This window comes from Myotis daubentonii, chromosome 14, assembly GCF_963259705.1.
Source record: "Myotis daubentonii chromosome 14, mMyoDau2.1, whole genome shotgun sequence".
Classification (NCBI taxonomy): Eukaryota; Metazoa; Chordata; class Mammalia; order Chiroptera; family Vespertilionidae; genus Myotis; species Myotis daubentonii.
Window position 1 is genome coordinate 47,555,203 of NC_081853.1, and position 22,737 is coordinate 47,577,939.

Sequence of the window (22,737 nt, forward strand, 5' to 3'; positions counted from 1 at the left end):
TTGGGAACTTTGTTCTGGATGCACCCTATAACAATGAAAGGTTATTCTGTGTGCAAGATGAGGGGTGGAGGGAGGAATACTAGGTCTTAAGCCAGCTTCCCTGGGCAGAAACACTGGGAATATGTTCCTGCTTTTTACTGCTGGAGGAAGGAGCACTTATGTGCAGCCCCTCATCTTCACCTCTGGGAGGGAGAACTTTGAAAGGCTACCCGATGAGTCTTTTTCCTTGCTAATCCTTTCACTGTAATAAACCTCAGCCATGAATACAACTGCCTCTGAGTCCTGTGAATCCTTCTATCAAGTGCCCAAATGTGGGTGGCTGTAGGGAGTCCAGAATGCCCACAACTTGTGCCCCCTCAATGGCTATTCCAAAACTCAAGCCACTTCTCGGACACCCTGCTTTTTATTAGCACATGATCCTGACTCTAACTCCCAGGTGTCAACACAACCACCTCCTGGATGACACTTTTCTTAATGTCCACTCCCCAACACCCAAATACATCTGAATCTACAACCTTCATTTCCTTCTCTTCTACATCAGCGAAACTGGTGGCCCTTCCATATCCAAGGTGAACTTCCCAGCTATGCTCTATACTCCCATTCCTCAGGTCTTTCATGAAATTTTGGTCATAAATTATTTCCTCTCATCCTTGCATTATTAACTTCGTCTCTCTACTGACTCTACCATCTTAGGATGCAAACATATTTAACTCCTCTGATCTTAAGAAACAAAAAGTTCATTAACCTTTTTTATTTTATTTCATTTTGTTATTTTTTCCAGTGATTTTTAGAGAGAATGGAAGGGAGAGGGGGAAAGAGGCAGAGAGGGGAGGGAGGGAGGAAATGGAGGGAGGGAGGGGGACAGAGAGAGAGAAAAAGAGAGAAACATGAATTGGTTGCCTCCCACAGGCACCCCTACCGAGGACGAGGACGGGGGATCAAACCTTGACTGGGAATCACACCCAAAATCCTGCTGTGCTCGGGACGATGCTCTAAACACTTAGCAACACTGGCCAGGGCCATTTTTTCTTTTTTTTTTTTTAAAAAAAAGCTAATTACCTTTAACTACAAAAATTCCCCACAATGTTCTTTCAGTGCTTATCAAGCACAACAAAAATTTAGATTCTTTTCCCAACTTCTTCCACAATTAACTGAAATCTGACTCCTGTCCACATGACACCAACAAAACCACTTATTTTCTTTTCCATTTTAGCAATTCCATAAACCCAGTTGTTCAGAACAAATATTCATAAATATGCATACATATATCAAGGCTTCCTTAACATAAATTATTGTCTCCCATGGCACCAAGCTTTCCTCTTCAGGTTCAAGTTTTAAAGGGTAAACTCCAAAACACTCCTAATATTCCTAGTTTCCAAAGGATTTGGTACTTTAGTGGAAGAAAAAACCAAGAGCCACAGGAAACGAGCTCATTGTCCCTATGAACCTAGGTCAGATGAAGAAAAGAGAATAGAAGACAGGATACCTTTCCCTTCTTTAATGAAGCAAACATGCAATTCAAACTTTAAAGAACCAAAAGAAACAAATTAAGTCAATCTCATGGCATTATTCTAGGCTTTCTTATGAAAAAAATGTTACAAATTAGCTTTCTATTTAACATTAAAACATTTCAAATATAATATTTTTGTGGTATTACAATGAATAGATATTAAATGTATTTTATTTTGAAGACTTAGGATGAATAAGTTTTATTTTTATTTGTTTTCCAGTTTTTTCCCACTTAAAAGATTAAAATGTAATTCATGTACTATAAAATTCACACTTTCATAGTATACAAGTCAGTGTTTTTTAATATACTCACAAGGTTGTACAACCCCCATTACTACCTAATTCAAGAACAGTTTCATCACTCCAAGAAGAACTCAGACCCATTAGGAGTCACTCCCTACAGCCCTGACTCCCAGCCCATGGCAACAACTAATTTACTTTGTTTCTGTGGAACCACCAAATCGGGGGTATCAGGATGACAATCCAACCAACTGACCTACCTAGCCAGGGAGGAAGGCACCAATCTTAACTTTCTTGTTATATTTACAGGTCTTTCCATTTGCATTTGCTTGATTACAACTGAGGTTCAACATTTGTTTTGGTGTTTTGGAGGCCAATTTTGATACATGATTTCCTTGATATATGTAGAATGTTTTTTCTATAAAAATAAGTTCAGGTGTTTCTCATAGATAAGTATGTGGCAAAAACTTTTTATAAAAAAATATATTTTATTGACTTTTCACAGAGAGGAAGGGAGAGGGATAGAGAGTTAGAAACATCAATGAGAGAGAAACATCGATCAGCTGCCTCCTGCACACTCCCTACTGGGTATGTGCCCGCAACCAAGGTACATGCCCTTGACCGGAATTGAACCTGGGACTCTTGAGTCCGCAGGCCGACGCTCTATCCCCTGAGCCAAACCGGTTAGGGCAACTTTTTCCCTTTTAGTTTTCAGCCATTTGACTTTATGTTTTCATATGATTTAAATCTGAGGAACTCTTCCCTCATGGATTTTTTGGCCTTTATGTTTAGCAATTCCTTCTCCCACCTGAGATGAGATGAATAACTTTTATCAAGTTGCTCTTGTTTTTGTTCAACACTATAGTCATCTGGAATACATTTTTACATGGTGTAAAACAAGGTTCTACCTTAATTTTGTAGCCACATGTCTAGACACCATTTACTGAATAATTTATCTTTTCCTTACTGAATGTAGCTGTTAGCTTTAACACGTACTACATTCATACTAAACTCTCCACTTCCTACTGTGTCCCAATGATCTGTCTGCCTGGTGTTCCACCAGTACTACCTATGAGAAAGAAAAATGAAGCACAAGGCAGAGATAAACAATGTGGATAATCAACCTCCAACTTTAAAGTTGATGGACATAAAAAGAAAACTCTGAGTAGCCTTAGGAAACGTAAGTTTAAGCTTTGATTATGATTAATTCTTGCAGTTTTCCCAGACCCTCAAAAGGCTTTATTTTCTTGGTGAGGGAACAAAAGTGGAAGAAAGAGAACAGAGAAGCTGACTACAAAGCTAGTGTCATTCCTAGTCTGCCTTAGTAACCGGTGGATGGATGTGGCAGTAGTGTGGAACTATGAAAATGCTATAGGCAAATCATGGAATCAAGAACTTTTCTTGCCAAAACCAGTTTGGCTCAGTGGATAGAGCGTCGGCCTGTGGACTAAAAGGTCCCAGGTTCGATTCCGGTCAAGGGCATGTACATGGGTTGCGGGCACATCCCCAGTAGGAGCTGTGCAGGAGGCAGCTGGTCGATGTTTCTCTCTCATCGATGTTTCTGACTCTCTATCCCTCTCCCTTCCTCTCTATAGAAAATCAATTAAATATATATTTTTTTTAAAAAAAGAACTTTTCCTTTGATCAGATGATTAGGAAGACGACAAGAGGGAAAAGTGGAAACGTGACAGCTTACATACCTCAAAACCATGTCCCAAGTACAGAATCATATTAAAACATATGGAATGTCCTTGACGCGCAAGAATAAAATAGAAATAATTGTAATATTACCACCATTCTGACTCCACTGAGACAGGGAGAAAACTCAGTATAATGGCCCACAATCAGCTGTCTTACCTAGTGATGCATAGGAACCTGGATTCAGGGCACCTGCACCCAAGCGCCCACTCCGCATAGCCTGCCCAGCAGCATGATGTGCCTTGGCACCAGCAGCAGCATTCACATCGATGTCACTTCTCGAACGCTGCAGGCTTCCTGGAAGAGAACCGGCTTTGCTGCTGCCTGCTGCTACTATGGAAAACAAAGCAAAGGTAACCTATATTATCTAAATCACTGCAAACAGTGTAAAACTTATATAAACTTGAAACCATAAGGCCTCATTTTCCTCTTCCATAAAATGGGAAAAAGAACTATACTTTGTAAAATTTATAGGACTGTTTCGTAGATACAGAGGTGATTCTTATGACTGCCCCATGAAAATGAAGCTCTATACAACTAAATAGATGGCAGCACTGGTTTTCCACTATCAGAAAAATACAAGGACTAGTCCAGGAGTGGGGTCATTCAGAAAATAATGCAGGTTCTGCCACGCTTAGGCAATGCAAATAGGTTATTAAATTTCTGATCTTTAGTTTTTCAGTTTTAAAAATGAAAAGTTTTACAGCCCAGCTGGCATGGCTCAGTGGTTGAGCATTGACTCATGAACCAGAGTCATGGTTCAATTCCTGGTCCAGGACACATGTCTGGGTTGCAGGCTCCATCTTGGGGGTGTGTAGGAGGCAGCCAATCAATTATTCTCTCTTATCATTGTTGTTTCTCTCTCTCCTCCCTTCCTCCCTCTGAAATCAATAAAAATATACCTAAAAAAAAGGAAAAGTTTTACAGTGAACGGTGACCCATTAATAGGCTGTGAAGTGAACTAAATAGGCCATGACAAGCATTTTAAAGAAATGAAACAATAGGAAACAGAGTACATCCATCATAACTAAGGATAAGTAGTACTTTGTGAAGCTTCAGATAGTACTATATATATATTACATGTATGCAATACACACATAGTGTATGGATACTGTATGCACATAATTGTATACACTATACTGTATATATATGTAGTATATGTATATGGTATACAAATATAGCTACAGTGTATATGTGTGGTATTAGGTAACTATATAAAATTATTTTCTCACTATAGGTCATATCAAGAGTTTAAATGTTTAGAAGAATTTAAAAGCTACACTTTAAAAGCACATCAAGCCAAAACCGGTTTGGCTCAGTGGATAGAGCGTCGGCCTGCGGACTGAAAGGTCCCAGGTTCGATTCCGGTCAAGGGCATGTACCTCGGTTGCGGGCACATCCCCAGTAGGAGATGTGCAGGAGGCGGCTGATCGATGTTTCTCTCCCATCGATGTTTCTAACTCTCTATCTCTCTCTCTCTCTTCCTCTCTGTAAAAAATCAATAAAATATATTAAAAAAAATAAAAGCACATCAAAATAGTTCTTAAAAGCTAAACCATTTAAAGCAATAGTTTTTATTTTATTTTTATTTTTTTAATATATTTTTTATTGATTTTTTACAGAGAGGAAGGGAGAGAGATAAAAAGTCAGAAACATCGATGAGAGAGAAACATCAATCAGCTGCCTCCTGCACATCTCCCGCTGGGGATGTGCCCGCAACCCAGGTACATGCCCTTGACCGGAATCGAACCTGGGACCCTTCAGTCCGCAGGCCGATGCTCTATCCACTGAGCCAAACCGGTTTCGGCTAAAGCAATAGTTTTTAAAATGTTTTAATGTGACCCACAGTGAGAAATAGCATTTTATACAGTAACTTTTACTTTATTTACAGAATAGTCTCACTCTGGTCCTTTATTAAATAAAATATGTTATGACTCTTGCTTAAAAAGGCAATTTACCTCTTCCAGCCACAGTTGATGGGTTTGCTGTAGACCATTTGGAAGAAAAGGGGCGACTGCAAGATAAAAGGAAATACTTTAGGTAAGAAGATATAATTTATCTTTCCTCTGATAAAAACTGGTAAAATACCACTGAGTTTTCTAAAGAGTTGAGAAGTACGTTTAATTTCCCTTTTACAAATCACAATACAACAGTTGTTACATACCAATCACATCTTAGTAGCTGTGAAGCAAAGATAAAATCAGTAAAAATGAATAAAGACTGTAAACTACAGAGACAGAGCCCAGTTTGCTGCTGTTCACTCTGGTTCTTACACACATTACAATGCTCACCACCGAGGACTCAATTACTCTCCAACACTTGTATTCTGAGATATTTTACTTAGAGGTGGTGTTATTACTAGCACAGAGGGAATTCAGAGTAACTAAAATCTTTCTTACCTAAGTCATAATGGTTGTGGCTATTCGCAATCTGTGCAGTTACCACGTAGGTATCACACCACCTATAGCTGTGCTCCTGAGCAACTGGGTGGGGCAAGAACAAAGGCTAAGAACTACCACTGAGGATAACATGCACAATCAGAAAGCAAAGCAGCTCCAATAATTGAAGAATCCACATCTCTCAATAACTCTTTATTATCTTTATGCAATGGTATTGTATAGCCCATAGATAAGAATATATCTAAATATGTAAGGAAGATCTAAAAAGTATATCTATAAATTTTAAAGGTGGAGAAAGAGAAAAGCAAAACACCAGGTGCCTCATTTGCCTCACTCTGGTCCTACTCCTGCATCAGAGAGCTGCCAAGGAAACCAGCAATCTTTCTGCCTCCAAAGAGACAGAAATTAGAGGGGTAAGCTCACACCCTGTGAGCTGTATTTCCTGGGAAATCTGCAGGTACCTGTGGCACCACTAGGGAGTGCAGAAGGCATCTGAGATATTAGCAATCTCATAGGGCTAGAGAGCCAGAAAATAGGGTTACGGCTGCCAAGCAGTAGGGTTTGTAGCAGCCAACACAATGACGAGAATGGAGCTAAAGCAAAGTGAGTCAGATACTAATTTTGCCCCTTGAGGGAATTGCTGAAATCTGAAGCTGTGCAGATGAGGAACGAAAGCAGTGGAGTTTTCACAGTGTTGCCTAACAGTTCTGAAGATGACTTTAGAGTTTCCATGACAATTCCTCCATTGCAGTGCCCCAGAAATGGACTACTTACCATATAAACTATTTTGTGGATATTTTAAAAAAATGTATATAAATGAGTGCTTCCCAATCTTTTTTGCAGACATGAATATATAGAAACAAAATCTGAATCACTAAATTCTTTATCCAAAGAAAAGTTATACCAGCATGTAATCCAACCCTTGAGACATTAGACCAAAGAAAATGAGTACTACTTCAAATCATCATTCTCTCAAGGCTTTAAGGGAAAGCAAGCAGATATTCAAGTATCCACCCAACTGAAGGCACACTGGGGAGTTGGGGAGAGGAAGAAATCAGTAATCATCATTTATATGACCTTACTTGAGACTTTCTTGTGAGCTAGATGAAGACCTGTCAGACTGTGGAAGAGATGCTACACTGCCAGAACTCTTTAAGTACGTTTGAAGACTCTTCTGATAAGATGGTTCAAGGGAATTATACAATGTTTCAGCTTCACCAGGAAAGTGGTTTCTAAGACCCATATATGTCCTGTAAAGCAAATGAGCAACTTTTTAAAAAAGGGGGGGGGGGGGGAAGCACAAAATAACAGCTTTACATTATTAGACATTAAAAATAAAATGCATACATTCAAGAATGCAGGTGAGCATGCAGGTTTTTAAGACATCCACTGTATCTCAAGTGAATGCTTTCTAAAGTTAACAAGTTTTGGAAAAATGTTAGGCTTTTGAGAAAAGCAGATTAAAAGAAATCTGCTTTGGGGCTTGGGTATACCCCAAATCTCCAAACTTCAGGTGCCAATCTTGCACTTCAAATGTTAGAAAAGAATGAATACCAACTGCCCCACACAGTATCAGGTATATAACACATGCTTAATAAGTGACAGTTATTTTATTCACAATAAAAGGGAAGATGTATTATGATGGACTAGAAATACTGATGACTATACACATGACAACAAGAAGTAAACTGTGAGACATCTAGTACAGATTTAGTGGAGGAAAATCAATCTCAATTTCACTGAAGAGCTAATCAAAAGTAGAATAACTGGGACAATTCTAATATTTTCATTCTCCCAATATAATTCCTTTCAATGAAAAGACTAAAGTATTTTAAACTGTCACAAAAATACATTATAGACTTACTTTCTTGCTTCCACTCTGGCCTCAGCATCAGCATCATGAATTCCCTTTTTAATAGTTTCAACCAAGACGGCTGCATGTCTATAAAATAAAACATCTTTAGTGTCATGTATAAAACTATATTTCACCACAAATAACACTTAATGCCTATGTGTTACACATCAATCACAAAGGAGAAAGGGAAGTAAAAAGATTAGTGGACAATAATCTAAGGCTGCAAGATTTTATAATAATCCACCTCATACATTTCATTCATATTCAGTTTTCTTCTGACAAGTTAAACATTATAAACCTGAAAATAATTATTTGGATATGAAATCCAAATAATGTATAAATATATAGTACTCAAATTATAAATTTTTAATGAATAAAAAAATGATCATCTGTGTGGTTCGTCACTAACCCACCAATGCAGAAAATGATTTGCCTAATAGTATGATCAGTTATAAAACTGAATAGAAGCTGCCACACATGAACTAAAAGAAAACTTGGAATTATATCAAATTATATCATGCCTACATTAAAAAACAATTTCTATTTTCTTTAAAGGGGACTGTAGACAAATTTAATGATTTCCATAAAAATGGCAAATCATCATCATTTTCAGCATAAATGTAGGCATATCCCAAGTTTCTAACTTGAAACCAACAAGAAATACAGCCATACAAATAGCCAGTGACTACCGAGCTACCTACATTTTCCTCTTGCTCATCTCAGAACGACATTAAGCACTGCCTATGACACCTGACAGCAGGTGTGGAGAAACTTTTTTTTTATCTCTTTCCTTGGAAAGGGAGTGCCTTCCTTTTCTCTTTAGTCATTAAATACTTGATTAATTGCACCTTGGTAAACCTGTCTCACATGACTAGAGATACATTTTTAATTTTTGCCCAATTTAACCTGGAGTATCTTATATGACTCATTCTACTTAAGAGACCCTCACTCACCTCACAAAGAAGAAAATCATACTATTCATAGCTACAACAAATAAAAGGAACATTACACTACAGCTTTAAAGGAAAACCAATACAAATAACTTTTAAAGCAAAATGGGAAATAACACAAAACCAATACCATCAACTTCTAAAGAACTGGTAACACTGGGGAGGGGAGGGAGGGAGGATAAGGAGGGCTGATGCATACCTTTCCAATGAATGAGTCTGCCACTCTTGTAACAATAAATCTAAAAATTCAAATGAACGCCTGAAAAAGAAAAGTTAATTATAACTAAATGTTATAACATTATATTAATTTATAACTAAATACTAAGTAGCACTTTCTTCTATAATACTGCACTTTGAGCCCCAAATTGAAGAACAAGCAGTCCTCTGTATTTGTGGGTTTATACCCTTAGATTCAACCAACTAGGGACTGAAAATATTAGGAGCGGCGGGTGGGGCGGGGGGCAGAAAGTTCCCAAAAGCAAAATGAATTTGCCACACACCAATCACTATGCTGAATCCACATGATGAAGTACAGTAGGCACACCCTGCTGTAGCCTATATGCAAATGTAGGTTATATGCAAATACTACTCCATTTTATGTAAGAGACCTGAGCATCTGCAGATTTTGGTATCCATGGGGATCCTGGAATCAATCCCCACAGATTTCTAAAGACAACTGTATAAAACATGTTTTTGGTCATCTTAATTGTCATGTACTTAACTTACTTTAAGGTTCCAACTATTTCTATGGTAAGTAGTTAAAAAAGACTAAGAGTTCCCCATACATTTAACTTAAAATGCTTGTCAAGTGTAAAATTAACAAATTTCATTTAATTTTAAAAATACTTTCAAATACCTACTATGCACTAGAAACTGAAGATATACAATGGTAATCAAGAAAGATACGATGGATTTTCTATTTTTACAATGTTTCCTTAAAAAGATACACATTTGATTTTTAATCAAATATCTGTACATTTTCTCCTAAGCCTTCTAGTCCTCAACTTCTTCAACCGTCTCATTCTTGAGCTTCTCTTCTTTCTTGGCATCTAATGACAATACTTTTTCTCCACCTATCTTTAAACAGGTGCTCACCTAGTTTGTGTTGATCTCAGCCCTCTTCCCTTTATAGTCAACTTGGGCAACATCATCTGTACCTGACTACCAGCTATGCTTCTCACATCTAGATGTTGGTTCAATTCAACATCTTTACATAGGCAGGCAGTGAAAGTCAAAACACTACATACAAAAGAACATATGAAATTTTACCCTCTCAAACCCACTCTTTTGGCCCATATTATACAGATCAGGACATGAGAAATAAAGTTAAATTAAGTTGCCCAAAGTGATAGAGCTATAACCCCTGGCATTCTGACTCCAGAGTTCACAGTCTAAAACATTTGACATCACCACTCTCATGCATACCCAATTATCAGGTCTCCTTTCTACACTTGAAATCCTTTGAATTTATTTATTGAATAAAATCTCCTTCAATCAATTATCAACAATATAGCTCTAGTTCAGACACTGCCTCTCTTCAATGAGTTATTAATATTCCCACTTATTTAAACCTTGTGCCTTCTTAATCACTGTTCATAGCTAGAATAAAGACTAGGATCGATGACACTGCCTCCTCAGCAAAAACGGTCAAAGAATGGAACAGTGTCAGAATTCCTCTTTATGACATTCAAAGCCTTCTATACTGACTTCAACCTACTCCTGGCCCTTCCTCCTCCACCCCATCAGGCACTTTTCCTACAGAAACCTTCCACTTATGTGCTCTGGCCTCAGTGGCCTATCTGACAGCTCTGCAGTGAGTGGCAGCTTTACATCTCTGTTTAAGTTATACCCCACTCACTGCTCCTACAGTTACTGAATTGCTTTCCCTTCTCAAAGAGTTCTATGATGTATGTCCCGACTCCCTCTTCTCTGTTACATTCCTATCCCTCAATTACCATTTTCCTCAACGTAAGTCAGAGATTGGTCAACGTTTTCTGTAAAGAGCCAGAACAGTAAATATTTCAGGCTTTAGGAACCACATGCCATTTCTATTTCTTATTCTTCTTTATTCCCCCTTTCACTCACCCTCCCAAAATGTTAGAAATAGCTTTGGCCGGTATAGCTCAGTTGGTTGGGCATTGTGCCATGTACCGAAAGATTGCCAATTCGATTCCCTGTCAGGGCACATGCCCAGGGTTGTGGACTTGATCCCCAGGGGGCATGCAGGTGGCAGCTGACTCATATTTTGCTCTCACATTAATATTTCTCTCTCCCATTATCTCTCTCTAAAAAAATCAATAAAAAAATCTGAAAACACACACATTAGAAATAGTCTTAGCTTGTGGGTTGTACAAACAGTCTTAGCTTGTGGGTTGTACCATTTGGCCAGCGAGTTGTCATTTGCCAACCCTCAAGGAGAGAGTTAATGAACAAGTGTCACCAAAACTCCAAAACAAAGTAAATAAGGATGTCTTATCCATCTTCTTCCTAAGGATGTCTTATCCATCTTCTTCCTAACATTCAAAGTATTAAATAAATATACTCATCAAACTTAAAAGAGAAAGAATTCTTTAAAATTTTCTCAAACATCAAATGCACAAATCTCGGTTTTGCTGTCTGTGTTATTGATGGTGATATTAAAATTTGTAGAAATCATAAGAAGAGAGAGAGGGTGACTGATTGACCTGATATGGCTGTTGAATCTATGCACTATGTTCAATTCTACTAATGTGCATCTCATTTAATCCTCAGATCCTATGGGGCTGATATCATTAGCCCTATTAACATGTGGACACTGAGGTTTAAAGTGATTCAATAATTGCCAAGGCAGGACAGTCAATTAGTGGCAGCTATAGGACTCCAGCGGAGGCCTGACTCCAGACTCCGAACTCTCTAAAAACCAAGCCATCAGCGACCCAAATAAACCAAAGCTGAATACGACAAAACTGAGAAATGTGGGTAGTCATAATAATTGCTTCATTCCTTTTCCCTTATATGACATAAGATAAACAATTTTATTAAGGTTTCTAGAAGGCAAGAAATTAATAACAACTAATTTTTGCACCAGACTAAGAATAAAACAAAATGCAATATTAAGGCCATACTAAAAAAAAATTTTCCCCTCCAAACTTACCTTCTCACAGGAACTGATTTTGATGTGCAATTGCTTGTTATTAAAGGTATAAGTCTGGGTACATGAGTATGCTGAAAAAGATGTTTTAGAAAAGGTTGAAAAATACTGGGCACTTCACATAATCCCCTCTTTTATTTGTCTTACATTCACGTATTTATATTAGTACAGGACAAAAAGATAATAAAATCTGATTTTGAAAGAAATTAAGGCCAGTCAAAAAGTTTTCCCAAATTAGAGTACTAGTAATGATAACATAGTTTCAGGTGTGGTTGTAATATTATAAAGACAAGCTAATTGTACAACTGCAAAGAACCGTTAGGACAGTGTGACTCTGGGGGAGAAACACTAAGAGAAACTGGCATGTATTTGTTATATTTTCTGAAGTACCATGGCTCCTCCTGGTAGAAGATAATAACTGCTATGTAATCAAAGTAGGTAATCAGTGTGAATCTACATACCTAACTATTGGGAATGCACTTTGAAATGGTGACTTTAACTGAACTTTCATTCTGGCTCAACTATAGCTCTCTAGAATTCAGGTAAAGTTCAATAGGTATAATCTTCTGACTTCTATTAGTAATTCTTATGCTCTTCTTTCGTGAAGCAAATGCTAAAAAGTTCAACATAGACATAATAAAATAGTAACTAAAGTATACATTTTTGATGCTTTAAAGCTCTATTTTCCTTCTGAGTTAATGGTACAGGCTGGGTTACCTATGAAACAGGGTCTGAGATAAGAGTTTAGCATGAGGCTATTAAGACATGCCTTTGGGATCAACACCTGTGGAAGGTATGAAAAGGAAACAGGAGTGGGCAGAGGAAGAAACTGACCTATGATATGGCCCAAGGATATCTTATCTAAAGGCCATTAGGGAGCTATAGAGTTAAAATGGCCCTTCAGCATAGTCTCCAATTGGTCCAAGATGGCCAAACCTTTACACTTCCACATCAATCAGTTAATGGATGAGGGCCATACTGAGAAGGGGCAAGACCGTGGGAAAGGCAGCTCCCTGCAATTGAGGCAATCCTTGAAGAGGCTGGCATTTGAAGGCTCTCTGCCAAGAGTGCTTCATTACAAGTCTTCACTGATGTAGAATGTGCGTACCACATCTGCCACAATTAACTCAACCGAAATAAAAGAGAAAACTTTTTTTTAGCTACTACAGAGAGAAACCACCCATAGACTTGAAGCTGTTCAAGAGACTAGTGCAAGAGAGTGCTTACCTGCATGTTATTCAACTGTTACATTCAGTATGGAAGCACTCTATGGACCTACTCCTTAGAACATCCAGAACTCATTCCTCAAACATTGCTATGGAGTTAAAGTGCAAGGACAGTCCCTAAGCCACACACACAACCATCTCTCACTCACCAGCCTCCTCCTCTCTCTCATCATCTCCCCAAGGCCCGACTGCTGATTAGCTCACCTCTGACACATGGCAGGGATGGGGAGACACCTAACTATTGTGACACTATATTCAGGAGTAGCTGTGCCAAAGGAAAATAAAAAATGACCCTCGCAATGACAAAACATTCAACCAAATACTAAGAACAATTCAGACTTTAACTTATTAATATCAGTAGAGTTAACAATAGTAAAAATAGTAAAAATTTCCCTGTCATCATTTACCACTGTCTATAACATTTTTACTATTTTACATCTATAGCCTGTTACTACCTGTAACATTGTTAGAAGTGCACACACACATGCATACATGTACTCATGTGCATACGTTGGTAAAAATGTTTACTTTGTAATACTCTGCATTATTTAAATGTTCCAGAATAACTATAATTACCATGTATTGCTTTTATTATCAGAAAAGTAATTCAAAAGTAATTTCCCCTTAGAGTTAAAAAAATACCAATAACGTATTTAAGTACATTTTTAAAAGGGGAAAGGAGGGAGAGAAAAGAAGAACCTACCCGAATGATGAACCTGATTGCTGCACAACCAGAAGTTGCCATGACTTTTGCACTATTGGGGACGAGATTAAAAAGTGTAGGTACTATGGCCTCAGCGCCATGATCAAATTTGTTTCCCAAAACTGTTGCTAGATGGCTACAAAGGAAGACAAAAATGCTTTTTAAAAAATAGTTTAACATTAAATATAGGTAGGACTATACAACTTTAAAATATTCTTTTACTCAACTTAAAATTTTTATTTTATTCAGTTTTTTATGACAGAAAACAAAAAAAGATAGGAAAGCGCAAATATTATATATTTCCTTCTCTTTCCCATCTTTTATTTATTTATTTTTTAAAATATATTTTATTGATTTTTTACAGAGAGGAAGGGAGAGAGATAGAGAGTTAGAAACATCGATGAGAGAGAAACATCGATCAGCTGCCTCCTGCACGCCCCCCATGGGGGATGTGCCCGCAACCCAGGTACATGCCCTTGACCGGAATCGAACCTGGGACCCTTCAGTCCGCAGGCCGACGCTCTATCCACTGAGCCAAACCGGTTTCGGCATCTTTCCCATCTTTTAAATATCAAGTTCAAAGTTGAAATTTGCCATTTTACCATCTATTTACAATGGCGCTTGGAGAAGCTATCTGATCTCAAAATTTAACCATTAACATTACAGGTAAAAAATTTAGCTGTTTACCCTGACCTTTATCTATCTCTATCATCAGATATTTCCATACTAATGTACCAATATGAATCTTAAATTCAACATCTTTTGTAAACAAGTTCAAAAGCTTACCTAAATCAGTACTCCTCAAGATAATCTTAGTAACAAATATTCCCTGATATCTTTGGAGTAGGATTTCAGAATTCTTGATTGAAAATACAACTCTATCATATACTAGTTAGTTGGACAATCCTAGGGATACCTTATTTGTAGTTAAACAACAAATCCAACTTTTAATTTTATGATTTTAGTTAAAACACTTAGGAAGAATGCTGCAATCACACTTCTGAAAATGCTTGCATTATTGGTTAATGTCTATATATTTATATCTTACTTAAAATACATGGTTGGGATACATTTAGTTCCAAAAAATTCAGGTTCTTGATTCAGAGAACTCTGGAAATTGTTGCTTATTTTATAACTTCCAGAAGTTCTTCCTGGTATATAGGCAGCTGCAACTCTCACATGCACAGATTAGTATTCAGCTAGACCAGTGGTCGGCAAACTGTGGCCCCTTGAGTGCGGCTCTTCCACAAAATACCACGTGCGGGCATACACGTACAGTGCAATTGAAACTTCGTGGTCACACTCAAGGGACCAAAGAGCCGCATGTGGCTTGCGAGCCGCGGTTTGCCGACTACGGAGCTAGACTCATGGGATCCCCTATGGAGATTTCTACAGCTCTTTTTGTGTGTATATCTCTTCTCTCCAGTATTCTGCACTGTAAATTTTAGCTACTGAGCTGGCCTGGTGGGTCAGTTGGTTGGAGTGTCATCCTATAGAGCGAAGGGTTGTGGGTTCAATTCCCGGTGAGGGCACATACCTAGGTTGCAGGATAGGTCCCTGGTGGGGGCACATATAGGAGGCAACTGATAGATGTTTCTCACATCAATATTTCTCTCTCTCCCTCTCTCTCTAAAATCAATAAGAACATATCCTCGGGTGAGGTTTTAAATTTTTTTTAGCTATTTCACCCTTCAGGAACTCCAATCTCTTGTTTCTTCTCAACTTGGTGCGACTGCCTTGCTCTGCTTGAGTTCTCCCTCCCATCCCCATGGTCCAGAAAGTGCTTCAAGGTCATAACTATGCTGGTCATATTGTTCACAAGATTTGATTCTTTCAAGAATCATAGTCCTCCTCTGGCCGCTGTCTATTATTTTTAAAAAGGTGTTTTACATATTCTGTGGCTTTCTGCAAGAGGGGTAGTCCTCTACCAGTATTGTATCATGGCCAAAAGCAGAATTCTCATCATGGAATATTTTTCTTTTTGTAGTTTTTTATTTTTATTTTTTGAGAGAGAGAGAGAAGAGGGATAAGGAGAGTAAAACATCAATCAGCTGCCTCTTATAAGGCCCCTACCAGGGATCGAGTCCACAATCCGGGCATGTGCCCTGACTGGAAATCAAACCAGCAACCTTCCAGTGCACAGGACAGTGCCTAACCAACTGAGCCACACCATCCAGGGCTGGAATACTTTTCAAAGTTACATTTCGTGGATTTTCATTTTGTTTTGCAATAGAGATGTATTCAATTATTTTGGTACACTGGTATACTGACTTGTATCTAGCAATCTTGGTAAAGTGCCTTAATTATAATTATTTATTATAGATTCTCGTGGTTTTTAGCATAGATAATTATATCACTCATTAAAAATGGGAGTTTGTTCCTTATCTTGAATCTTCATAGTTTTTATTTCCTGGTGTGTGTGTTTGTTTGTTTTTAATTTTATTTTCTGTTCTGACTAGAACATCCAATTCAATCCTGATTAGAAATATTAATAGTAGGCATCTATGTGTTCCCTATCTTCAAAGGAATGCTTATTCAACAACATATACAACAAAAGCATTCAGATGGAGAGGAATTTTAGTGTTCTACCATCCTTAAATTTTGGAAGAATATAAACATACAGAATAAGTTTATATTTTGATAAGTTAATGATGCATGTTATAATTCCTATAATTGCTAAAATATCAGAAATAGAGAGCTTAATATCCAAATTAGTAAAGAGAAAACTGAATGTAGCCAGTTCTCAGACCCATTCACTTTCTTCTTACACTCAGAGTTAGTGACCAAAAATCCACCTGTAGGCTTTAGACATATAAACACATTTGAAAGTTGGTATAAAGTAATGTTAAGAATTTTTTTTTTTTTAAATCACACAAATTGGCCCTCGCTGGTTTGGCTCAGTGGACAGAGCGTTGGACTACGTGCGAACTGAAGGGTCTCAGGTTCGATTCCGGTCAAGGGCACGTGCCTGGGTTGCAGGCTCGAACCCCAGTTGGGGGCATGCAGGAGGCAGCCCATCAATGACTCTCTCATATCATTGATGTTTCTATCTCTCTCTCCCTCTCCCTTCCTCTCTGGAATCAATAAAAATATATATTTTTTAAAAGTCATACAAATTGGATCCTTATGATATAAATGATCTTTGGATCACATATATGCTTTTTGGGGGTTATTTTGCTACTGCTTTACTTAATGAGATCTGATTCAATGAGTACCAAATTCATTCATAGGAAACACATCACATAAAGAATATACTTACGCTACAGTAATACAAGCTTCTCTAACCACCTGGGATCTAAGATCCTTAGCGGAAAGTTTAAGTGCTCCATCCAACAAGCGTAAATGTTGAAAAAAGCTATCATATTGTGCAGCTCCAGCAACAAGCAATGATCGAATTTTCTTAAGCTGAAATAAAGAAAATTAGCATTATTGACCAAAAAAAGTGGCAGTGCAAAAAAAAATCGTAAAGCTATCTGAACTTCATTATTTAAACAAAATTTAAAAAATAACATTTCATTCTATTTATATAACTATATTCAGACATTTTAACAGTATTAAACATCTTAAAATAAACATATAAACCAAAACACAAAGCTTTCTGGGAAAGAACATTATAGATTTGGTTATATGCATAATAGACATATGTAATGTATGAATACATTACTAAATTTTGAAGTTTTAAGGAAGTATTTTTTTTAATAGACTATGGTAAAATTCACATTTACATAAAATTTACCATTTTAAAGTACACAATTCAATGGCATTGAGTACAATCAAAATGTTGTGCAACTTTTACCACTATATACTAAGGAGACTATTTTTAAAAGGGCCCAATTCTGGAAACTATATTCACGCATAAGCAAAAGAACAGAGGCAGAGGGACCAACCATTAAGCCATCAAAATAGAGACTCAGACTCTCACAGTGGAGGAGTCTTCAAATGGAACCCCTCCTCTGGCTTCTTGAGGACAAGGAGGCACTCATGTGTTAAGTCAGAAGTAAATTTTTCCAAGTCACAAACTTTGAATTATAGTCTTCTGACATTGCAAATATCATCTTAAAATTTATCAAATAGTATCTCAAGGATTTAAGCAAAATAAAATATTCTTAATGAAAAAATATCAGGCCTTTTTTTTTAAATCATGGTTGTGAAAATATTTATCACATTCAGAGACAGAGATGTGAGAGAGAAAAAGAAAAAGCCAGACAAATGGCCATATTGTCGTGAATTTATATTGACATTATGAAAATACTGAGCATGCAGGCAAAGTAAACCCTGTAAGAATGGAGGACAGTACTGACTATGTAGCCCCACAGACAGGCCACGGCCCTGTGGCATCAGGGAAACTCGCACTTTCCTGGTCACTCAACAAGTAGCACAGGTAGAGAGACTAACAAACGGGTGAGACAGGTTCCACCTGACCAGCAAAAACAACGAAAATTAGCCTAAGTCAGAAATACCAACTATCTCGATGTACTTTCCAGAAAGAAGTATCACTTATCAGACTATTTCATAAGTATCTGAAATACCAGAGAGTAGTACTACGGAATTTCCATGTTTTTGAAAAAGAACATTGAAAAAAAGAGGAGAGGGATAAGAAAATAAAAAACTTACTGCATTGGCACGCTGATCCCAGTCATGTTTGTCATCTGACAAAATTTCCCTGATTTTATTTAATGTTTCTTCAAGTTCTCGACCAGAATAGATCTTAAAGATGCAAAATTGTAAGGTTAACATTTCTTACCATAAGCAATGTTAAAATTATTCCCTGATGTTTAAAATAATCTTTCAAGTAATAAGGTTATTTATTTACCATTCTAGCACCATTTATACGAAGGATGGAAATATATTATGGACAATAATAAAGTGCTTTAATTTGTCTTCCTTCCCTGTTACCCTTATGCTACTTCTTCATTCATGAGTAATTTCAAATATACATTTAAAATGCTTTATCATTTAAAAACAAGATGCAAATAGTCCAATTAATAAAAATAGGCCGAATTTCTCAAAACAACTTCAGGTATGTATCTATGCATTCATACACTATTATACTATACTAGTAGCCCTGCACACGAATCCGTGCGCCAGTAGCTCTCTGTGGGGTCTGGCTGCTCTGCGCCCGCTGCCCAGAGGCTTTCCACAGCCCAGAGGCCCATTCGTGGCTGGGCACAGGATGCTTGCCTCATCGCAGTGGCCCGGGACTGGGGGACTCCGGCAGGACTGAGAGGACTGGGCGCCACCATCTTTGTGATGGAGTGATGGCTAATTTGCATATTACCCTTTTATTAGGTAGGATTGCAATAGGACATGTTTTAAGTTAGTCTCCTCACTGCCCCATGGGAGACAGTAACCAGGATAGCTACATGTTTTGTTTCCCCTGGAGCCTATCATTTGCCAAACACCATTATCCTTTCATTCACTTAAAAAATATTCACATAACAGAAATGTACTATGTTTGGCACTAAGAATACTGTGGTGAGCAAAACCAGACATGTTTCTTGTATTATAAAGTTTATAGTCTGGTCAGGGAGAAAAAGAAATAAATCAAATGATATAAAATATGAAATTGCAAATAAAGTATCACCAAAGTGAATTATACATTACTATGAAAGTCTATAGTTAATATAGGGGTTTGAACTAGTGTTAGAAAAGTCAAGCTTGAACTGAGAGCTAAAGGATGAGTTAAACATCATTAGGCAAAGTGGAGAGAGATAAGCCTTCCCTGGAGTAAATAGTATGTGCAAAAGCTCTGTGACAGAAAGAACCCGAAAGAAGGCCAGAGTATAGGAGTAAAGAGTGCCAAGGAGCCCGGTTGGCGTGGCTCAGTGGTTGAGCTTCGACCTATGAATAGGAGGTCACTGTTCCATTCCTGGTCAGGGAACATGCCCAGGTTATGGTCTCGATCCCCAGTGTGGGGCATGCAGGAAGCAGCTGATCAATGATTCTCTCTCATCATTGGTGTTTCTGTCTCTCTTCCCCTCTCCCTTCCTCTCTGAAATCAATAATAAATAAATAAATAAAGAGTGCAAAGGAAACCAGGGGAAGAGTCAAGGCCCCAGGCTTACATAAATCAATACCCAGTATCTCTCTACATAACAATCAAGATTCAGAGGTGGGCATGTGACCTAAATCAGAGTGAATCTCACAAATTTTACAGGATCAAACAGACAAGAGACAGAGGGTAATGAAGGTCTGAGGCTCAAAGAGTTGCAGCCATGTTGCTGACCATAAGGGAAGACAATGCAGAGCAATCCAGAAATAAAAGATGGAGAGAAAGGGGGTCCTAAGTGATACCATCTGGGTGGTATCAGAAAGATACCTTCATCAAAACAGCCCTACTTATATCTGTCACTATCAGCAACCATTAAATTCCAATAAATTCGTTTACTTAAAAAACCATTAAATTCATTTACTTAAAAAACAAACAAACCACGCCCAAACAAGAGTACCAAGTTGAGCAGGGCATTAGACAGTTGAAGAGGTAGGAGGACGGCCAGATAACATTCTGTTAGAAGATAATTTCATGAGGCGGCTTATCTAGTTTTTTCTACCACCCCTCCTCCCACCCCCGACAATAATCATTCTGCCATATTTCAGAAGAAAGGCAGGTTCCCATACCACTCCCAATCTTATTATGATGTATTACTCTGCAATGTAATAAAAGGTTCCCCTCCCCCGAACAAGGAAAAAAGGGTCCACTAAAAAATTTACTTCAGTGAGAGAGTACACTATTTTTTAAATACTCTTTTAGGAGGTATACAAACAAAAAAGGTTTGAATACAAGTAAAGAATCTGTTGTAGTATAATGATTGGTTCCTAAGTTTCTGACCTTTGTAACTGATCAAGTAATGGTTTCCACATATAAACACTAGAAGGGTAGGTGTGTGAGAGGGAAGATCATGAGTCTAATTTCAGACAGGCTGAGTCTGAGATGCCTCAGACATCTAAGAACAGGTGTCAAATAAACAATCAGTGGAGAAATTGATGCTCCAGAGGTCTGGCTTAGAGATAAAAATCTGTGCATTATCTATGTAAAGAAGATAAGTAAAGCCATGCATTTAAAGGAAGTGACTTAGTAAGAAAGAGAAGAGTGAGAAAAAAGCTAAGAAATCCCAATATTCAATAGCTAAGTAGAAAATGATGTGCCCACAAAGGAGATAGACATGAAATGACAAAAACGTAGGAGGAAAACAAAGGAGGGGAGAACACTCAAGCACCTTAAAAAGAAAGTAGAGCAGTTGGACGATGCAATATAATATATCCTATCTAATAACAGACAAACATGGTAATTAACCATACCTCCGCTACACTTCCCATTGGCTAATCAGGGCGATATGCAAATTAACTGCCAACAAAGATGGCGGCCGGCGGCCACGCAGCTGAAGCAAACAGGAGGCTTGGTTGCCCCTGCGATGGAGGAAGCCAAGGTTCCCCGCCTGCCGCAGCCGGGCTCTGAGCTCCAGTCTAAGTAACAATGTTGCAATTATAGAAGCTAAACAAACCCAGAAATCTGCTTTCAGCCAGCCGGCCTTGGAGCTGAAGCCGCAACAAACTTGCAATTACAGAAGGTAAATAAATCCCAGAATAAAAAAAAGAAAAAAAGGAGAGACTGGGAGCTTCAGTTGCCGGCTTGGCCTGCCTGAAAACAGCCCTCAGTCCCTCATCCAGGCTGGTCAGGCACACCAGTGGGGACCCCCACCCTGATCTGGGACACCATTCAGGGCAAACCAGCCGGCCCCCACCCATGCACCAGGCCTCTATCCTATATAGTAAAAGGGTAATATGCAAACTGACCCTAACAGCACAAAGACTGGGAATGACTGGTCACTATGACACACACTGACCACCAGGGGGCAGGCGCTCAAAGCAGGAGCTGCCTTCTGGTGGTCAGTGTGCTCCCACATGGGGAGTTCTGCTCAGCCAAAAGCCAGGCTGATGGCTGCCAGTACAGCGGTGGTGGTGGGAGCCTCTCCTGCCTCCTCAGCAGTGCTAAGGATGTCCAACTGCAGCTTAGGTCTGTTCCCCGCTGGCAAGTGGACATCCCCTGAGGGCTGCCAGGCTGCCAGAGGGATGTCTGATTGCCATCTTAGGCCCAATCCCCCCGGGAGCAGGCCTCAGCCAGCAGGTGGTCATCCCCCGAGGAGTCCCAGACTGAGAAAGGGCACAGGCCGGGCTGAAGGACCCCCCCCCTCTCCCCAGTGCACAAATTTTTGTGCACCGGGCCTCTAGTAATTCAATAATATGGATTCAATTTTATTTCAGCCTCACTGAAAAATCACTTGGAAAATCTAACTGTACCAACAAATAATAGCTTGGTAATAATAAGTCAAGTATTTTATTTTTACATAGTCTTTTAAGGAAAAAGTATTTTTAAAGGGACAAAAGCAATTATCTGAAGAGGCACAGAGACAACATTCCTGAGGAGTGCCAGTATACTGGTATCCTTACCTGAATAGAAGGGACATCTGTAAAGGCTTTTATAAAATCTTCTTCATCAACTGCTCCAGCACCTCCTTCCTTTGAAGCACCTGCTAATTTAAAATAATTTTACTTTTTAAAGTTTATTTTTAAGCATCTTAGCATCAATAACAACATGAAAAACATAATTTTTTGAGCATAACTTTAAGAGACATTCATTTTATGAAAAAGGAATGAAAAAAAATCTCCACTTTTCAGAAAAGTCAAGGTACTTAGTAGGCTGGCAGTAAAATTCAAACTAAGAACAGAGCCCTTCCATCCCTCATCCAATACAATAACAAGGACAAAGAAAATGCAGTGAAAATATAAGGTTTAAAAGCTGAAAAGCAATTTTAAATGACACAATGTGTCAATAAATGATGGAAAATGTGATATACAGGATCCATGTGTGCTTCAGGGGTCAGAAAAGCAAATGTGAAAAAAATGAGAGTCTTGAGATTATCTATAATAATAAAAGTGTAATATGCTAATTAGACCTGATGTCTTTCTGGACGACTTCCCAGACAAAGCTGGGCTGCAAGGGAAGCCCGGGTCTCGGGTGCCTGCCGG

At 38.3% G+C, this 22,737-nt stretch overlaps 1 protein-coding gene across 31 annotated transcripts in view; it reads right to left on the bottom strand.

The window, feature by feature from the left end:
• Positions 1–22,737, bottom strand: part of CLASP2 (cytoplasmic linker associated protein 2) — a 145,736-nt gene that overhangs the window by 67,655 nt on the left and 55,344 nt on the right. For 18 of the 31 annotated variants that reach the window (XM_059664175.1, XM_059664178.1, XM_059664189.1 and 15 more), the window contains 10 exons: positions 22,159–22,241; positions 18,325–18,417; positions 16,970–17,115; positions 13,711–13,846; positions 11,785–11,855; positions 8,851–8,910; positions 7,711–7,788; positions 6,929–7,096; positions 5,406–5,461; positions 3,607–3,780 (listed from right to left, as the gene is read on the bottom strand). In XM_059664175.1, the coding sequence (XP_059520158.1) occupies positions 3,607–3,780; positions 5,406–5,461; positions 6,929–7,096; positions 7,711–7,788; positions 8,851–8,910; positions 11,785–11,855; positions 13,711–13,846; positions 16,970–17,115; positions 18,325–18,417; positions 22,159–22,241 (1,065 nt within the window). The remainder of the gene's footprint in view (positions 1–3,606; positions 3,781–5,405; positions 5,462–6,928; positions 7,097–7,710; positions 7,789–8,850; positions 8,911–11,784; positions 11,856–13,710; positions 13,847–16,969; positions 17,116–18,324; positions 18,418–22,158; positions 22,242–22,737) is intronic. The other 13 variants (XM_059664174.1, XM_059664179.1, XM_059664205.1 and 10 more) reach the window with 1 other exon arrangement.